We start from the raw sequence: 15,489 nt of genomic DNA on the forward strand, positions 1-15,489 counted from the left end.
TCAGACTGCGATGACAGGTGCCTGCAGCAGGGAGATGTGAAAGGTCCCCACCACACAGCCCCTCTGCCCAGGCACAGACACATGCATACCTGGTGAGGCCAAGCTCAGTGCCTCAGGGATGCGTGAGCTGGCTGGAGCCTTGCCCTTTGATTTGCAAACCTCAGATGGGCAAGCTGGAGAGAAAATTCTACTCCCCTAGTAGGAGTGCAGGCACTGGGGCAGCCAGACCCACATCTAATCCCTGGATCCACTATGACTAGCTATGTGACCTGGGGCACATTTCTTAACCTCACAGCCTGAATTTTTTTGTTTTATTTATTTATTTATTTATTTATTTATTTATTTATTTATTTATTTTTGAGACTGAGTCTGCTCTGTCACCAGGCTGGAGTGCAGGGGCGCAATCTCGGCTCACTGCAACCTCTGTCTCCTGGGTTCAAGCAATTCTCCTGCCTCAGCCTCCCAAGTAAACAGGATTACAGGCATGTGCTGCCACACCCAGCTAATTTTTATATTTTTAGTAGAGACAGGGTTTCACCATGTTGGCCAGGACAGTCTCAAACTCCTGACCTCGTGATCTGCCCATCTTGGTCTCCCAAAGTGCTGGGATTACAGGTGTGAGCCACCGCGCCTGGCTGAATTTTTTCATCCGTAGAAGTGGGGACTGGGCCGGGTGCAGTGGCTCACGTCTGTAATCCCAGTACTTTGGGAGGCCGAGGCGGGCAGATCACGAGGTCAGGAGATCGAGACCATCCTGGCTAACACGGTGAAACTCCGTCTCTCCTAAAAATACAAAAAATTAGCCGGGTGTGGTGGTGGGTGCCTGTAGTCCCAGCTACTTGGGAGGTTGAGGCAGGAGAATGTCATGAACCTGGGAGGCAGAGCTTGCAGTGAGCCGAGATCACACCACTGCACTCCAGCCTGGGTGACAGAGCGAGACTCCATCTCAAAAAAAATAAAAAAATTAAAAAGAAGTGGGGACAAAAACTCAGCTTGTGGAGTCATTGTGAGGATTAGCTTTGCTGAAACAATGAATATCAGACTGAACCTCGCAGATGCATGGCACAATCCCTATAGAGCCAGCCTGCCTTCCTTCCTTCCTTCCTTCCTTCCTTCCTTCCTTCCTTCCTTCCTTCCTTCCTTCTTTCCTTCCTTCTTTCCTTCCTTCCTTCCTTTCTTCTTGCCTTCCCTTTTTCCTTCCTTCCTGCCTTCCTTGCCTTCCTGCCTTCCCGCCTTCCCTTTTTCTTTCCTTCCATCCTCCCCTCCCCTCCCCTCCGCTCCCCTTCCTTCCTTCCTCCCTTCCTCCCTTCCTTCCTTCCTTCTTTCCTTCCTTCCTTCCTTTCTTCCTGCCTTCTCTTTTTCCTTCCTTCCTGCCTGCCTGCCTTCCTGCCTTCCCGCTTTCCCTTTTTCTTTCCTTCCATCCTCCCCTCCCCTCCCCTCTGCTCCCCTCCCCTTCACTCCCCTTCCTCCCTTCCTCCCTCCCTCCCTCCCTCCCTCCCTCCCTCTCTTCCTTCCTTCCTTCCTTCCTTCCTTCCTTCCTTCCTTCCTTCCTTCCTTCCTTCCTTCCTTCCTTCCTTCCTTCCACACAGTGTCAAAGTTGGCATGCTGGCCCACTGTCCCTCACTATCTGGGTGAATTTGGACAGGTTACACAACCTCTCTGAGCCTGGGTTTTCTTATCAGTAAACAGGAGATGACAACTCCCTCTTCATGGGGTAATTATGAACACTAAATAATCATGTACAACTCTGAGCACAATACTTGCCCCATTTTAGGAATTCTCATAATGTCCATTATTCAGATTTCCCTCCTTGGTGAAAGACCAGTGGGGCCCCCCAGTGATTATGGACGTTCTGCCCAAAGATAGCCTCTGACTGCCTCCTCAGAGCAAGATAGAACCAGTCACCACAAAGAGTGAAATCGAAAAAAGAGTCTGGTCAGACCCCTGGCTCAGGCAGGTGCCACCTAGCCACCCCCGCCCCAGCCCTTCCTCTGCTCTCCAGGCTAGAGGTGCCACATGTCAATGACACTCACCCTGCTGGGTAGGGAGGGTGCTCACTTAAGCCTGAGACACAATTCATTCCCAGCAGGCTTCAAGTCCCTTGGAAGAAGCTCTCGAACATCTCTGAGCCAAAGAGACACTGGCTTTTCAGCTGACAACTGGAATTCTGAAAATCCCATTTCCTTAGAATAAGGGACTGGGCATCTCATCCAGAATCCCAGAGAACAGAAGCCCCACCCCAGCACAGCTGTTCCCCAAGCCAGGGTCCTCTAGTTCAGCAAACGCTTGTGCCCGGTACAAGAAGCGGCACAGAGAGGCCACTTACAGAGTGGCTGGAAGCAGGTGTCTGGAGTCAGACAGGCCTGGGGTGTCAGGCCCAATTTTCTCTTCTGTAAAATGGGGATAATAGCACCCAACATCTAGAAATATTGTTAGGATGCAAGAAAATAAGAAAGCACTTAGCACTGTGCCTGGCACTTACAAGTGCTCTGAATAAATGGTTGCAAATCACGACGAGGGTGATAATAATGGTGTTGCTGCTGTGGCCTGCCCTAAGGCTCTCTGCCCCTCATGCCCCCAGCACCCTCACATACCCACCCTCCCCAGGGGCTGGCATCACAGAGCTACACCTATAACTCTCGTCAGTGGCAAGGGTCAGGACCAAAGCAAAGCCTTCTTTCTGTTGGGGGTTTCAAATACATTTTCAATCATTTCTAAAAACCCCCATTTCCTCAAAAATCAATTTTCTTTGTCATCTCCTATGAAAAACGTGTTCTTGGTAGGCATTCTCCCGGTGATCTGGAGCCCACTACTTTTAGTTTATTGCTGGGCACCTGCAGTTTTTAATAAGTTGTCCCTTGTGATCAGTTTCAAGTCAAGCTCTGGTTACCAGAAACACCACACATTGGATAGTTCTCTCTAGAATCACGTGGGGAAAGTCTACACCCTTCTGCCTAGGGCAATTATTTCTCTTAACGCAGGCCGGGGCTACATGTTGATAACCTGCCTGTCTATCCAACCTGAATCTTCTTGATGGATATAGCACAAGGAACTCACAAAACCCGATCTTGATGCGCATCCTCTTGGCTGCAGCATTCCAGTCTAGCATCCTGATCTTTGTTTGCTTCAGGGAGGCTCAGGTCTCCCCAGAATGATTAGGGAGATCTTGCTCAGCTGAGAGTCAGACATACTGTGGTTGGAATCCTGGCTCTACCTGCCCTAGACGTGTGACCTCGGACAAGTTCCTCAGCCTTCTTGGAGCTCTATTTTCCTCATCCATCACACGGGGTTAAACATCCTGGGTTTGCAGGTGGCTGTACAAATTCAGTGAAACAAAACAGGTGAAGGGCCAGGTGTAATGTGAAAGTTCAGGAACCGGCAGCTAGTCTTGGTCTAAGAGAGAAACGTGCAGAGTTCCTTGAAAGGGCAGAGTAAGAAAATCTGTTGTCCCTGGAGATACAGGGGGCCCTGGGTTCAGAGGTGAACTCAACCCACCCCAGGCAAATGGCAAGACGATCTCATGGCAAACAGCTGGAGCCCACCACTGCAGGCCCCGAGCCATGTGCCAGCCCTGCCTGTCCCAGCAAAGGGGACTTGGGGTTGACACAGCCAGTGCCAAGCCAGATGGGGCAGTGGCCAACTTTCCAGTCAGCCCAGATGTCTGTCTTTCTCAGATGAAAACTCAAAAATGTGGCCTCAATCAAAGTGGCTTTTGAGAGCCGTGTGTTCTCCAGACTCTGGCAGGAGGATTGAAGAGGCCTATGAGTTGGGACCCTTTGATAAATCCCAAGGGCTCAGGAAGACCTGGCTCAGGCTAGGTCCTGGGAGTTCAGTTGAGTACACATTACCTCTACCAATCAGAGTGAAGGGAGCAGAGGGGAACTGTGGGCTGGTCTAGACTGACTCCCGGGCCAGCTCTCCATGCAAGTTCTGTGGCATTCCGGAAAAAAAGGGATTCACCTATGCCATGTAATTAAGACCTCAAGGCAGTCCTTTTCCATGTCAGGAATAGTGGCATTCTGGTGGGACCTTCTTCAACAGTCCAGCACAGAGCCTCAAAGCCAAAATGTGACTGAAGGGAAGCCGTGAAGCTACTCCCAGGCTGCTCAACCTATCACTCCCACTGCCACCTGATTTGCTAGAACACCTCACTGGGGATGACAAAGGCTTCCCCCAAAGAAGCATAACCCTATTTTATCAGAGGAGAAATAGGGGCTCAGAGAGGCAAAGCCACCAGGGCCAGGGATGATCTGGGATCCAGAAGTCCTGTCTATCTTGCCAACCTTCCCCTGCCCTGACAGCTTGCCTTTTCTTCCTCTGCTTCTTGTACAGAAGCTTCCTTGTCATCCCCACTTAAAGAAATGTGCCCACCCCAGCCCCAGGCTCAGGCATGAAGTGAGGTGCCTGGCACTCTGTCAACACAAACAAGGCTCCCTAACGTCTTGCCCCTTCTCTATACAATGCCCAGCTGCACTTTCATGTGTTTTTGATGTTTATGTTGCCCTGGTCTTTGTTATTTCTTGCTCAGTGTGCTGGGATGCTTGACATTCCAGGGTCTGTACCCTGGTGCCCAGCATGCTGAGATGTTCTGGACACAGTGGGGGAGGCCACCATCTGGGATGGCGCGGAGCGAGGGCAAGGGCTGAGCGTTGGGTGTGTTGGGGAGGGGTACAATTGGTGTTCTGCATGCACCTGATCCACAGAGCTCTGCTCCCATGCCTGCCGCCACTGGGCTCCAGCCCTGCCTGAACTGAGCTCACCAGCTGTATTTGGAGCAGGGTTCTTGGGCATCAGGTGGGCTGAGCTCTCAAGGCTGGCACACAGGTGGAACCAGGAGTGGAGCAAGTGGGTGAGCAGGTAGCCACTTCAGTACAGACTCTGGCCTTTTTCTCCTGCTCCCCACCCTTCCAGTGGAGGGCTCCCCCACTCTCAGAAGTGCTTCCAAGATCTGGGAATATGGTCATTGTACCTGTCAGCCCTGGTTGAGGGGAACAGGCCTAGAATCCTCCATTGGCAGCAGTCAGCCCTGGCATGGACCTCACAGCCTGCATCTCTGCATCCCTGATGGGCTCCAGAGCTTGAGACAGGCAGGCCCTGTGCTCCCACTCTCCACTCCAATCCTACAAGCTGCAGATGTGACATAAGTGAAGAATCCAGACTGGCTCTATTTTCATTTTCACTAATGTCACCGGATAGGTCTGTGGCTACTAACATCACTGTCAGACTGGCTTAGTGAATTAGAGAGGAGATACTGACCCAAGGACCCTGTGGGGTCCTGACTGCTGACACCCCACCCACAGGGCTGCATCTCAAGAGCTCAGGATTATGCTTGGTACCCAAATCAAGGACACCTTAAGGCCTGAAGACTTGCCCAGAGGAAGGTTCCGTGAAGGGCACAGATCTCAGCTGGGAGGAGAATCCCAGCAGTGAAGCGGGATTCTGGGGAAGGCCCTTCTGGAAGCCTGTTTCTCAGCTGCACCACTCCACTCCTTTATACCCATGCTGTTGGCAGCTGAGCCCACTCTTCCCCTTCATTATTTCTCTGACTCTAGAGGCAACAGCGTGACAGCTCCTGAGCCCCGAGACAAGGAAGGGAAACTTCTAAGGCTGCCCTTGAATTGCCACTTGGATGAAATCTCACTGTTCCCACCACCTAGAAAAGCCAGCTCCCTCCTAGGACAGCCCTACTGGGTCAGGAGGTTCCAGGGTAGGTCAGCACCTTGGTCAGTGCAGCAGGTACTGCATGGCCCTCAGAGGGCTGACGGGGTAAAGGGGGTGAGACCCCCACCCACTTGTCTGAATGAGCCAGCTCTTGGGAACCAGAACCTGCCCAGAGCAGGGACATGGGAGCCCTGGCCCCACCTAACCCTTCTGACATGCCTGTCTTTCTACAGGAGAGCCAGGGCTGAGCAGGGCTCAGCAAGAGACACACTGTGCTCCAGAAAATGTTGCTCAGTCTCTTGGTCTTACCTGCATATGCAATTTCCTTGGGTTGTTAAACTCTTCCCAACTCTTTAACTGTCCTACCCCTAATTATTATTCAAATCTCATCCTGGAAGTCATCTCCTCTGAGAAGCTTTCCCTGATCCACTGGCTTTAGCCCGTAGGGCCCCCATCCCGTAGTTTACAGATGTGCAGGTTGTGTGCTGCACAAAAGCACCATCTCTAAGGGAATCATTGGCATCCTAGATTGGCGTATTTATGAAGATGATCCTGAACAAATGGAAGGGCAGGTTTTTCTAATTTGCACAAAGGTGCTACTGGACCTATGAGGGGCCTGGGTTCCACTGCCTCGGCACTTGACCAGACACTGCTCAAACCTCTTCATTTCTGATGCCCACCAGCCATCTACGACTCCCTGCTAAATTGTAAGCTTGGAGAGGAAGGTGCGGTTTTTACCACCTTCTCTACTCTCTGTCCAGGGCCTGCACACTATGGCCTTTTCAAATAGGGGTTTGGTCAATGTAAATATTTGTCAACTGATTAGAATGTGGGATATAGAAGTTTCAAGGGTTCAATGCCTGATGGAAAAGAGAAAAGAAAACAAGGCAAGAAGAAAAGTGGCAAAAACATCTCTGGCCTACAGGGGAGACCTGGGCAGTTTGATGTACATTTCCTGGTAGGGTAGCGGGTCCATTCCTTTCTCGCTTTCTTGAGGGATACTTTCTAATAACAATAATGATAATGACATTAACAGCCAGGTTTATTGACCTAATACTAAGCAGGTGCATCATTTCATTTAATCTCTACAGCAGCCCATGAGGCTGGCACTATTACTCTCTCCATTTCACAGATCAGGAGACTGACGCAGAGAGAGGTGATCAGGAGGAGCTGGGACTGGTACCTAGTGTGTGTTAGACGTTTAAGCCTGGGAGCTGAATACTACCTTTTGCTACTTTGCCAAAAATTCTATCACATTGTAAAACCGTCTACACTTATTTTAAGTTTGGAAAATATAGTCACTGCTCCACAGCTAAGTCTGATGTGAGGAACAGCCCTGCCCCTCCCACCTTTGGGCTCCTGTCCAGCCTCCTGACAAAGCTGATTGACCAAGCTGACTGCTGACAGGCAAAGGAAATACACACCAGGCTCAGGCCCAGGCCCAGGAAGGAGGCCTGGAGGGAGAAGACAGACCAAGTGGGCAGAAGCCACACTCAGGGACAGGCATCTGGTCACCCTCCTCCCAACTGTGCAACTACGACTGGGGAGAGCATCGTGAACAGGCATCTTGCTCACTCCTGAAATCGCAGTCCTTGGCACATACAAGACACCCAGTGAGTATTTGCTGAATGAATGAATGAACACATGTTAGGTTTTTCCTATCATCCAAAAGAAGGCAAGGAACTAGGGTTCCCATACCCCAAGGATGAGGACATCTAGGACAGACATTCAACCCTAATTAAAAGTCAGGGAGGCTGGAACAGGAGTTAAGGAGATAAAAGAGGAGGCCTGGGAGCCCCACCAGGGAGAGAATAAAGAAAACACTGAATCAGATCAAGACCCCTGGACCCCTGGCATCTAGACAGGGGTGTACAGGGGAGCACTGAATAAAATCCCTAAAATCTGATCAAGAATCTCTGCAAGAGGGAGCAGGCCCTTGCAGGCAACCAAATGGAGCAGGCAGGTCAGACTGAACCAGCAGAAGGCTGCCAGGAGCCTCAGTGCCAGCCAGAAACACCTTCAAAGCAGGTCTGGGAAGTCTGCAGTTTACCAGCCTGTTCTACCTGCCTGGCCTCTGACACCCTGGAGGGGAAACCCTGGCAGGAGAGGGCAGGCACAGGGAGGGCTTCCCCCACCACTCTTAACCTTGGACTCCAGCACTCACCGGGTCTGGGTGGGCATGGGGCACACAAAGTCACCCCCCAGAAGGCTCCCACACTGCCACAGCAGTCCTCTTGGGTGGTCAACTCCAGCAGAGGGTTGGCACACTGGAAGAGAGGTCATGGACACCTGTGACCACCCCTCTTCCCTCCCAGGCTGTGCACAGAGATGTCCCGGGAAAGCCTAGGACACAGAGCTCACTCCCCACATTCTGCCAGAGGATGTCCCCAGCCAAAGAAGGGGAGAAAGAAGTCAGCCCATATCCCAGAAGGAAGCAGAGAAACCTGCCGTGCACTCTCCCAGCCCCTAACCTTGTGTGTGGATGGGACACCGCAGACACAAGATCTGCCCTGTGCGGGGCTGCAAACCACCACCCTCCATGGCCCTAGCCACAGACAAAGGGTCCTAAAGGAAGAGCTTCCTCTGCCTAGCTCCAGGGAACTGCAGGGTCACCCACAGTGTGGGCCTTCCTTGTGAGCACTGCCCCAGGTACAGGAATACCCCAGGCTGAGAGGCCAGGGACTATCTGGAAATTCAGGATGTTTACCCCTTGGCTGTCCCACTTCCTCCAGTTCCCTAACCTCAAATGGGGTTTCTGGAAATACCTTAGTTTCTGGAAACTAAGCAGTTTCCTGGCAACCCCAAGAAAAACCATACTGGGCCTGGTCTAACCCCTATTTTGGGTGCCTGGTGTCAGAAAAGCTTCCCTGATTTCCCATTATGAGCTGAGGATGGCTCCAGGGGGCAATGGGGTATCTCTCATCTTTGTACCACCAGGGTTTTCGGGTTAACTTCCATTTGTTAATTCCATACTTCTGTGACCCCAACTGTAGCCTCAACTGGATACAAAACTCCTGGCCAGATGCTAACAGCCCCACTGGTCCATGTGCCAGGGGTCATAGGATCAGCAACTTGAGGCTGCCTTCACCTGAGGATGCTGGTGACAGCTCCTCCAGAGGGGAACTTCCTTGGGTCCTCTTCTGTGTGCCTGGTATTGACAAGCACCAAGTAGAGCCCAGGAAGGAGGCCCAGCCTCTCCATACATGGGCAATTTCACGCCTTGGGTTTTCCCATATGGGAAATGGGAGACTCTGCAGACACTCACATTCCATAAGAACAAAGAGGACAGAGAGGAGAAGGGCAGATTGGAGACAATTGCTGTCCTGGAAGCATCCAGGGCTGAGGCTAGAGCTGTGTTCTCACCTGTCCGTTCACAGTGTTCAGGTAACACCGGCCCAGCAGTCCTCGAGGCCTGGGTGCTGCTGGGGGCAGTGGCCGAGGGGGCTCTCCAGACCGAGCTGGGATGTTGTTGCTGTCCCAGAGGCTGTGGCCAGGGCTGGCAGGCAGCCAGGGCGGGGGTCTGGTCTCCACGCTGTTCTCCTCTAGGGCCTCCTCCACCCCGCCCCGCACCCGGGCCACCTGGTGGATCTGCACTGAGGCCTCAGGCGGGTGGTGAATGTGCACCTTCACCAGGGAGGGGTTCACGGAGGCTGGGCACAGGAGCTGGGGTCAGAGCCAGGGAAGCAGGGCCCCACCCTCATTTCCAACCCTCTGAAGTGTATCCACCACCCCTGGGCCAGGCAGGCCACTGGCTATGTGTCACCCTAAAACTCTCCTTCCATTTCCTTGCTCCCAAGTTAGAATTCCAGAATGATCCCTTGGGACGGGATGAAGTGCAAACTCTGTCACTGAAGGAACCTCATTATCATGTTCTAAGTTACCTTCCTGATTCCACCTCCCCCATGACCCTGGCCAACCCTGGAGCTCCAGCCCCCTGGCTCCTGCATGACCCCACCTCCATGCCTTTGCTCATGCCAGTCCCTCTGCTTAACCAGATGCTACCCATTGTTTCAGGCCTAACTGCAGTCCATCCCCTCCATGCAGCTGAGCCAGAGCACTCTGGGCTTAGGTGCCTCTCCATCCCCTGATCCCCTAAAGCGTTCTGCATTTTTTTGGTACCTAATAATGGAAGGCAGGGAAAATGAGATGTTTTATGCTGATATTCTATTTCCCATCCATTCTCCCTCTATTACCCAGGCCCATGGGTTCCTTGAGGGCAGCATCCTGCCCTTACACTGTTTTGTCTTCCCCAAGGTACCCAACACAGGGAAAGGGCAAAAACAAGTGGATGAATTCCAATGGGAGGGGGCCGAGAAGTTGAGGGAATGAAACTCAGCACTGAGGGCCAGGAGAAAGAGGGAGGTTTGATAGTAAAGGAAGGACTATAGGCAGCTTCCCTGTCCCTGTCACAGCAATGGTGACAGCCTCCACCCAACTGGTACTCCTTCCAGGGTCCCACTGGCCCAGCTGTGCTGGCACTCACCCAGCTGGTTGGAGAGTGGCAGTGTGAAAGTGGACTGCCTCAGGGGGGCTTCCAGCAGGGCTCTGGGGCGGGACCCCCTCCCTGGAGGCTCCTTGTCCGGCTGCGGGATAGGCAGGTGGCAGAACTTCCCGGTGGAGTTGGCGGGGCACCAGCACTCGTCCCTGCCGATGCAGCGGCCTCCGTTCAGGCAGGGGATCTGGCAGAAATCTGCAACATCAATCGTCAAGGTAACCAGCGGTGGAAGAACAGCAGCACCTGTTCTGTGGCTAGTGACCACCACAGAGAAACAGGCAGCAGAACTCTGACCCTAGATGGCTCCTGTAGCCTGGAGCCCCCTGAAATTTAGGGACTTTCCACTGCATTCATGTAGAGTGAAGAAGGGTGAATAATAACCAGTCCCTGCCTTCCTAAAAAGCCCATTTAGGCCTTTCCCTGCACCCCACAATAACCTGGGAGGTGACATTATCATGAACTATCTCTTCTCTGTTGAGGAAACTTGGACTCAGAGAGGTTATGTGACTCCTAGAGTCACACAGCTAGGCTGCCAAGTGAGGACTCAGCTCCCCATGTGATTTGGGACACTTGTGGAGCCACAGTTTGGGAGCAGCGGGCTCCCTTCCAAGGCAGACCTGGCTCTCTGGCTATTCACCCTCCGGGGCCAGCTGGGAACCATCTGAACGGGAAAGGGACTCACAGATGCGGAAGCCAGACTTGGGATCATGCCCATGGCCGCCCTGGCTGTACAGGGTGGTGGTGTCGCCCCTCTCACAGCTGTTGGCACAGTGTCCACGGGCACAGGTCTGCTTGCAGATGGTGGGAGTGAAGACGATCTTGATCTTCTTGATTTTCTCCGTGAGGTTCAGCCCTGCAGAGAGAGGGCTTGGGTCCAGGGGGCAGGGCTGAGAGGCACAGCTGTGACCTCCAGAGTCTGGTTAGAAAGCCCCATGGGACTAGGGCTGCATTCATCTCAAGGGCATTTGCTGAGTACCTACTGGATGCAGGGTCCCATCGTAGGGGCAGGGTGATACCTTTGAGAAGCTCGCAGATGTGCCAGCCACCAAGCTCACACTTCACGCACATCAACCCTCTTGAGTGGGTAGTATGTTAGGTTGAACTATTAGAAATTGCCATTTTTGTAGGTTCCTAATGCCTGAGTGTTGGTATTTTTCATATATCCAACCTACTATGTCCATTTTACAGCTAAGAAAACTGAGGCCCAGAGAAGTTTGGGTGCCCAGGTGACGCAGCTAGCAAGTGATGCAGCTGGGCTTTGAACCCAAGGGCAGGGAACAGAATGTGGCTCAGGCTTGCCAGAGAGGAGAGTTTTCTAAGAGAAGAGAAGAAGATAAAGCCTGAAAGGATTAGAGTCAGGTTTCGAAGGGGACCCGATTACCAGAACAAGGATCAGGCACTTTATTTGGTGGGTGGTGGGAGAAGACGCAGAAGACTTTTAAGCAAGACATCATGCTGGCTGTGATGTGCAGGGGGGTCCAGAGGCAGGGTGACTACTTGGGATATCATGGCAACAGTGCAAGCTGAGGTTGCTTCATTTACCAAGAGTGGTGGCAATGGAATTGGGGTATTAATTCAGTATGGGGAGCCTGGGGACAGAAGCCAGAGGCAGAAGGTTAAGGGAGAAATGGGAGGGGAGGAAGTTGAAAAAATATGTGTTGATCATGGGTTTGAGAAGCTTGACTGTGAAGGGAAGAGACAGGAAGGAAGTGGAGAAACAAATGTGTGTGTGTTTGTGTGTGTGTGTGTGTGTGTGTGTGTGTGTGTGTGTGTGTGAATGAGAGAGCTGTAAGCAATTGTACATGCTGAGGGGAAAGGGCTGAGAGGGAGGGACAGGGTGAAGATACAGAAGTTGGGGGACAAGTGATGTCAGCATTCCAGAGGAAATGAGAAAGGGTGCCAGAGTGTGCCTTAGATAAGAGGGACACCTCCCTCTCAAGATGGCATGAAAGGAATCATCAACCATGAAAAGGAATGAAGCACTGATACACGCTGCCACATGGATAAACCTCAGAAACGTTATGCTAAGCCAGGCACGGGAACTCACGCCTGCAATCCCAGTACTTTGGGAAGCCGAGGCAGGAGGATCACTTGAGGCCAGGAGTTTGAGACTAGCCTGGGCAACATGGCAAGACCCCATCTCTACAAAACATTTAAAAATTAGCCGGGCATGGTGGTGCATGCCTGTAGTCCCAGCTACTCCAGAGGCTGAGGTGGGAGGATCACTTGAGCTCAGGAGTTCCAGCTTATAGTGAGTTGTGATCATGCCACCACACTCCAGACTGGGCAACAGAGCAAGACTCTGTCTCTTAAAAAAGAAAAAGAAAAGAAAAGAAAATGTAATGCTAAGTGAAAGAAGCCAGACACAAAACATGGCACATTGTATGACTCCATTCACGTGAAATGTTGAGGGTGTGCAAATCTATAGAGACGGGAAGTAGGTGAGTGGTTGCCAGGGATAGGAGGGGAGATAAGGAGTGACTGTTGCTTAATGGGTACAAGGTTTCTATTTGGAGTGATAAAAATGTTGTGGAATGAAACAGTGGTGATGGTTGCACACAATTACAAATATACTAAAAGCCACTGAAGTGTAACCTTTAAAATGGTTAATTTTATGTTATGTGAATTCCACTTCGATTTTTAAAATGGAAAAAAAGGAAGGAGGTGAGCTCAGGCACAGATATAGACACAGGAGTGGTGTGTGTGATGGGCAGGAAGTTGAGGAGCTCTCTGGGAGGTGGGGGCATGTCCATGGGCTGACGGATGGGGCCCTGGGAAAGGAGGGGAGGGGAGGCCTGGAGTAGCTGCTCTGAGAAATGGAGGGAGAAAATGTCCAGGCACACAGGGAGGGGTCATCAGGCAACAATAAAAGTGTGCCATGGCATGAATCCACAGAGATTCTGTTTCCTCCTGTGGGAAGCAGAGGCGCAGCTGTAGGTGCTGAGGAAACAACTGGTTGGGTTGATCCAGGAGGGTTGGGGTTTGCAGGAGGGATGAGGTGGAAGGACCGGGACCAGGGAGTTGAGGATCACAGTGGGATATGAGGGAAGCAAAGGCAGGAGGGGATGATAGATTGGGCAGAAATAGAGCAGTCTAGGTCTAAGGGTTGCAGCAGGGGTAAAGTTCAGGTCCACTGGTTTGGGACCCCTGGAGCCCGGCACAAAGCAGGAGATCAAGAAGCGTTTGTTGGTTGGCTGAAAGAATGAGGACAAGGTGACAACTCAGCCCCTCTGTGAGAGCAGAGGGGGAAAGCTGAGGTGGGAGAAGAGAGTTCTAGAGGCCCTGCTCTTCTAGGACCCAAGACAGGGCATCCTTACCCCAGGGGGATGAGGGGTGCTCCAGAGGTACCGCCTGCTGGGTGCCATCTCTCTGCTCAAGGCCTGGTCCCGGGGGCAGGGCGTTGGAAGAGAGCTGGCTACTGACTGTGGCAGTCGGGTGAAGTCGGACAGTGCGGGACAACCCCACGTGCTGCTGGGAAGGGTGGGTCTGGCTGAGGTCACTCAGGGTCCTGTGGAGACAACCGCGGCATGGGGGTTAGCACCCTGGGAACAGTGTGTCTGTGCCACTCCTCATCCAGCCACCCACTCCCTGCCTTTGCACAAGAACAATGCTCTCTGGCTGCCTTCTCACCCATGTATGGCTGACTCCCGGACATGAAGGTGCCCCGAGGCAGAAGGACTGATCTAAAGGCCTGCCGGCTAGTTTTGTAGAAATATCAACCCTTATGTGGAATCACCAGGATTTTGGTGGGTTATTCCAGGCAAATCACTCAGCCCCTCTGGGCCCCAGGACCCTTAACTGCAAAATGGGGGTGTTAGATGTCCTCATGGAGCTCTGACATTCCGGGGGTCTTTGAGAACCCACTACGGACCAGCCCCTGCCCTAAAACCAAGTCCTGTACATACTCCCTACCACTTCTTAATATATCCCTTAATATGGATCACCTGTAGAAGAGGTGCCCAACAAACACACCTTCACAGATTGATTCAGGGCAGAGCCTAGAATCTCCCTCTCATTTATTTTTATTGTAAGAATAATATAACAACAATATTCAAGGAGAAAAACACGAATTCATCATCTCCCATCCTGACACAGCAAATACTTTTGCATATTTTCTTTCAACCTTCGCTCACATATATGATTTTACACTATTGTCATCACCTAGAGATACAATTTTAAATTCCGTTTTTCACTTAACATTAGATCACAGTTTACACAATTCAATTTGTCATATTTGTCATGTTCATCGCTACATGATAGTCTAGCTAAAGATGAATCACAACTTACTCAGACATTTACCTGTTACATATTTAGATTTTTTTTTTTTTTTTTTTTTTTTTTTTTGAGACGGAGTCTCGCTTTGTCGCCCAGGCTGGAGTACAGTGGCCAGATCTCAGCTCACTGCAAGCTCCGCCTCCCGGGTTCACGCCATTCTCCTGCCTCAGCCTCCCGAGTAGCTGGGACTACAGGTGCCCGCCACCTCGCCCGGCTAATTTTTTGTATTTTTTAGTAGAGACGGGGTTTCACCATGTTAGCCAGGATGGTCTCGATCTCCTGACCTCGTGATCCGCCCGTCTCGGCCTCCCAAAGTGTTGGGATTACAGGCTTGAGCCACTGCGCCCGGCCCATATTTAGATTTTTTAAAAAGTTTTTTGTTTGTTTTTTTTTTTGTTTTTGAGACCGACTTTTGCTCTCATTGCCCAGGCTAGAGTGCAATGGCACGATCTCAGCTCACTGTAGCCTCTGCCTCCTGGGTTCAAGCAATTCTCCTGCCTCAGCCTCGCCAGTAGCTGGGATTACAGGAGCCCCCCACCACTCCCGGTTAATTTTTTGTATTTTTAGTAGAGACAAGGTTTTGCCATGTTGGCCAGGCTTGACTCGAACTCCTGGCCTCAGGTGATCCACCCACCTTGGCCTCCCAAAGTGTTGGGATTACAGCGTGAGCCACTGCACCTGGCCTGTTTTTAAGTTTTAAATATGTACATCCTTACCTATATGACTTTGTCTTCTGTTAAAATATTCCTTTAGTACAGGGGGATTTGTTGTACTGTTCTATTTTGTATGTTTGAAAAAATGTTATGGGAAACATTTTGAAAGGATTAAAACTTTAGGATGAGGCCGGGCATGGTGGCTCACGCCTGTAATCCCAGCACTTTGGGAGGTCGAGGCAGGTGGATCACTTAAGGCCAGGAGTTCGAGATCAGCCTGGTCAACACGGTGAAACCCCATCTCTACTAAAAATACAAAAATTAGCTGGGTGTGGTGGTGCATGCCTGCAGTCCCAGGTACTTGGGAGGCTGAGGCTAAGAATCGTGTGAACCTAGAAGTGGAGG

General features: G+C 51.6%; 1 protein-coding gene across 4 annotated transcripts in view; it reads right to left on the reverse strand.

Moving 5' to 3' along the window:
• LTBP2 (latent transforming growth factor beta binding protein 2) overlaps positions 1-15,489 on the reverse strand; it is a 115,986-nt gene that overhangs the window by 44,165 nt on the left and 56,332 nt on the right. For all 4 annotated transcript variants that reach the window (XM_030930121.1, XM_030930122.1, XM_030930120.1 and 1 more), the window contains exons 4-8: positions 13,474-13,664; positions 10,839-11,009; positions 10,145-10,351; positions 9,025-9,311; positions 7,826-7,928 (exon numbers count right to left, since the gene is read on the reverse strand). In XM_030930121.1, coding sequence (XP_030785981.1) covers positions 7,826-7,928; positions 9,025-9,311; positions 10,145-10,351; positions 10,839-11,009; positions 13,474-13,664 — 959 coding nt within the window. The remainder of the gene's footprint in view (positions 1-7,825; positions 7,929-9,024; positions 9,312-10,144; positions 10,352-10,838; positions 11,010-13,473; positions 13,665-15,489) is intronic.

Source organism: Rhinopithecus roxellana, chromosome 5, assembly GCF_007565055.1.
Source record: "Rhinopithecus roxellana isolate Shanxi Qingling chromosome 5, ASM756505v1, whole genome shotgun sequence".
In the NCBI taxonomy this organism is placed as follows: domain Eukaryota; kingdom Metazoa; phylum Chordata; class Mammalia; order Primates; family Cercopithecidae; genus Rhinopithecus; species Rhinopithecus roxellana.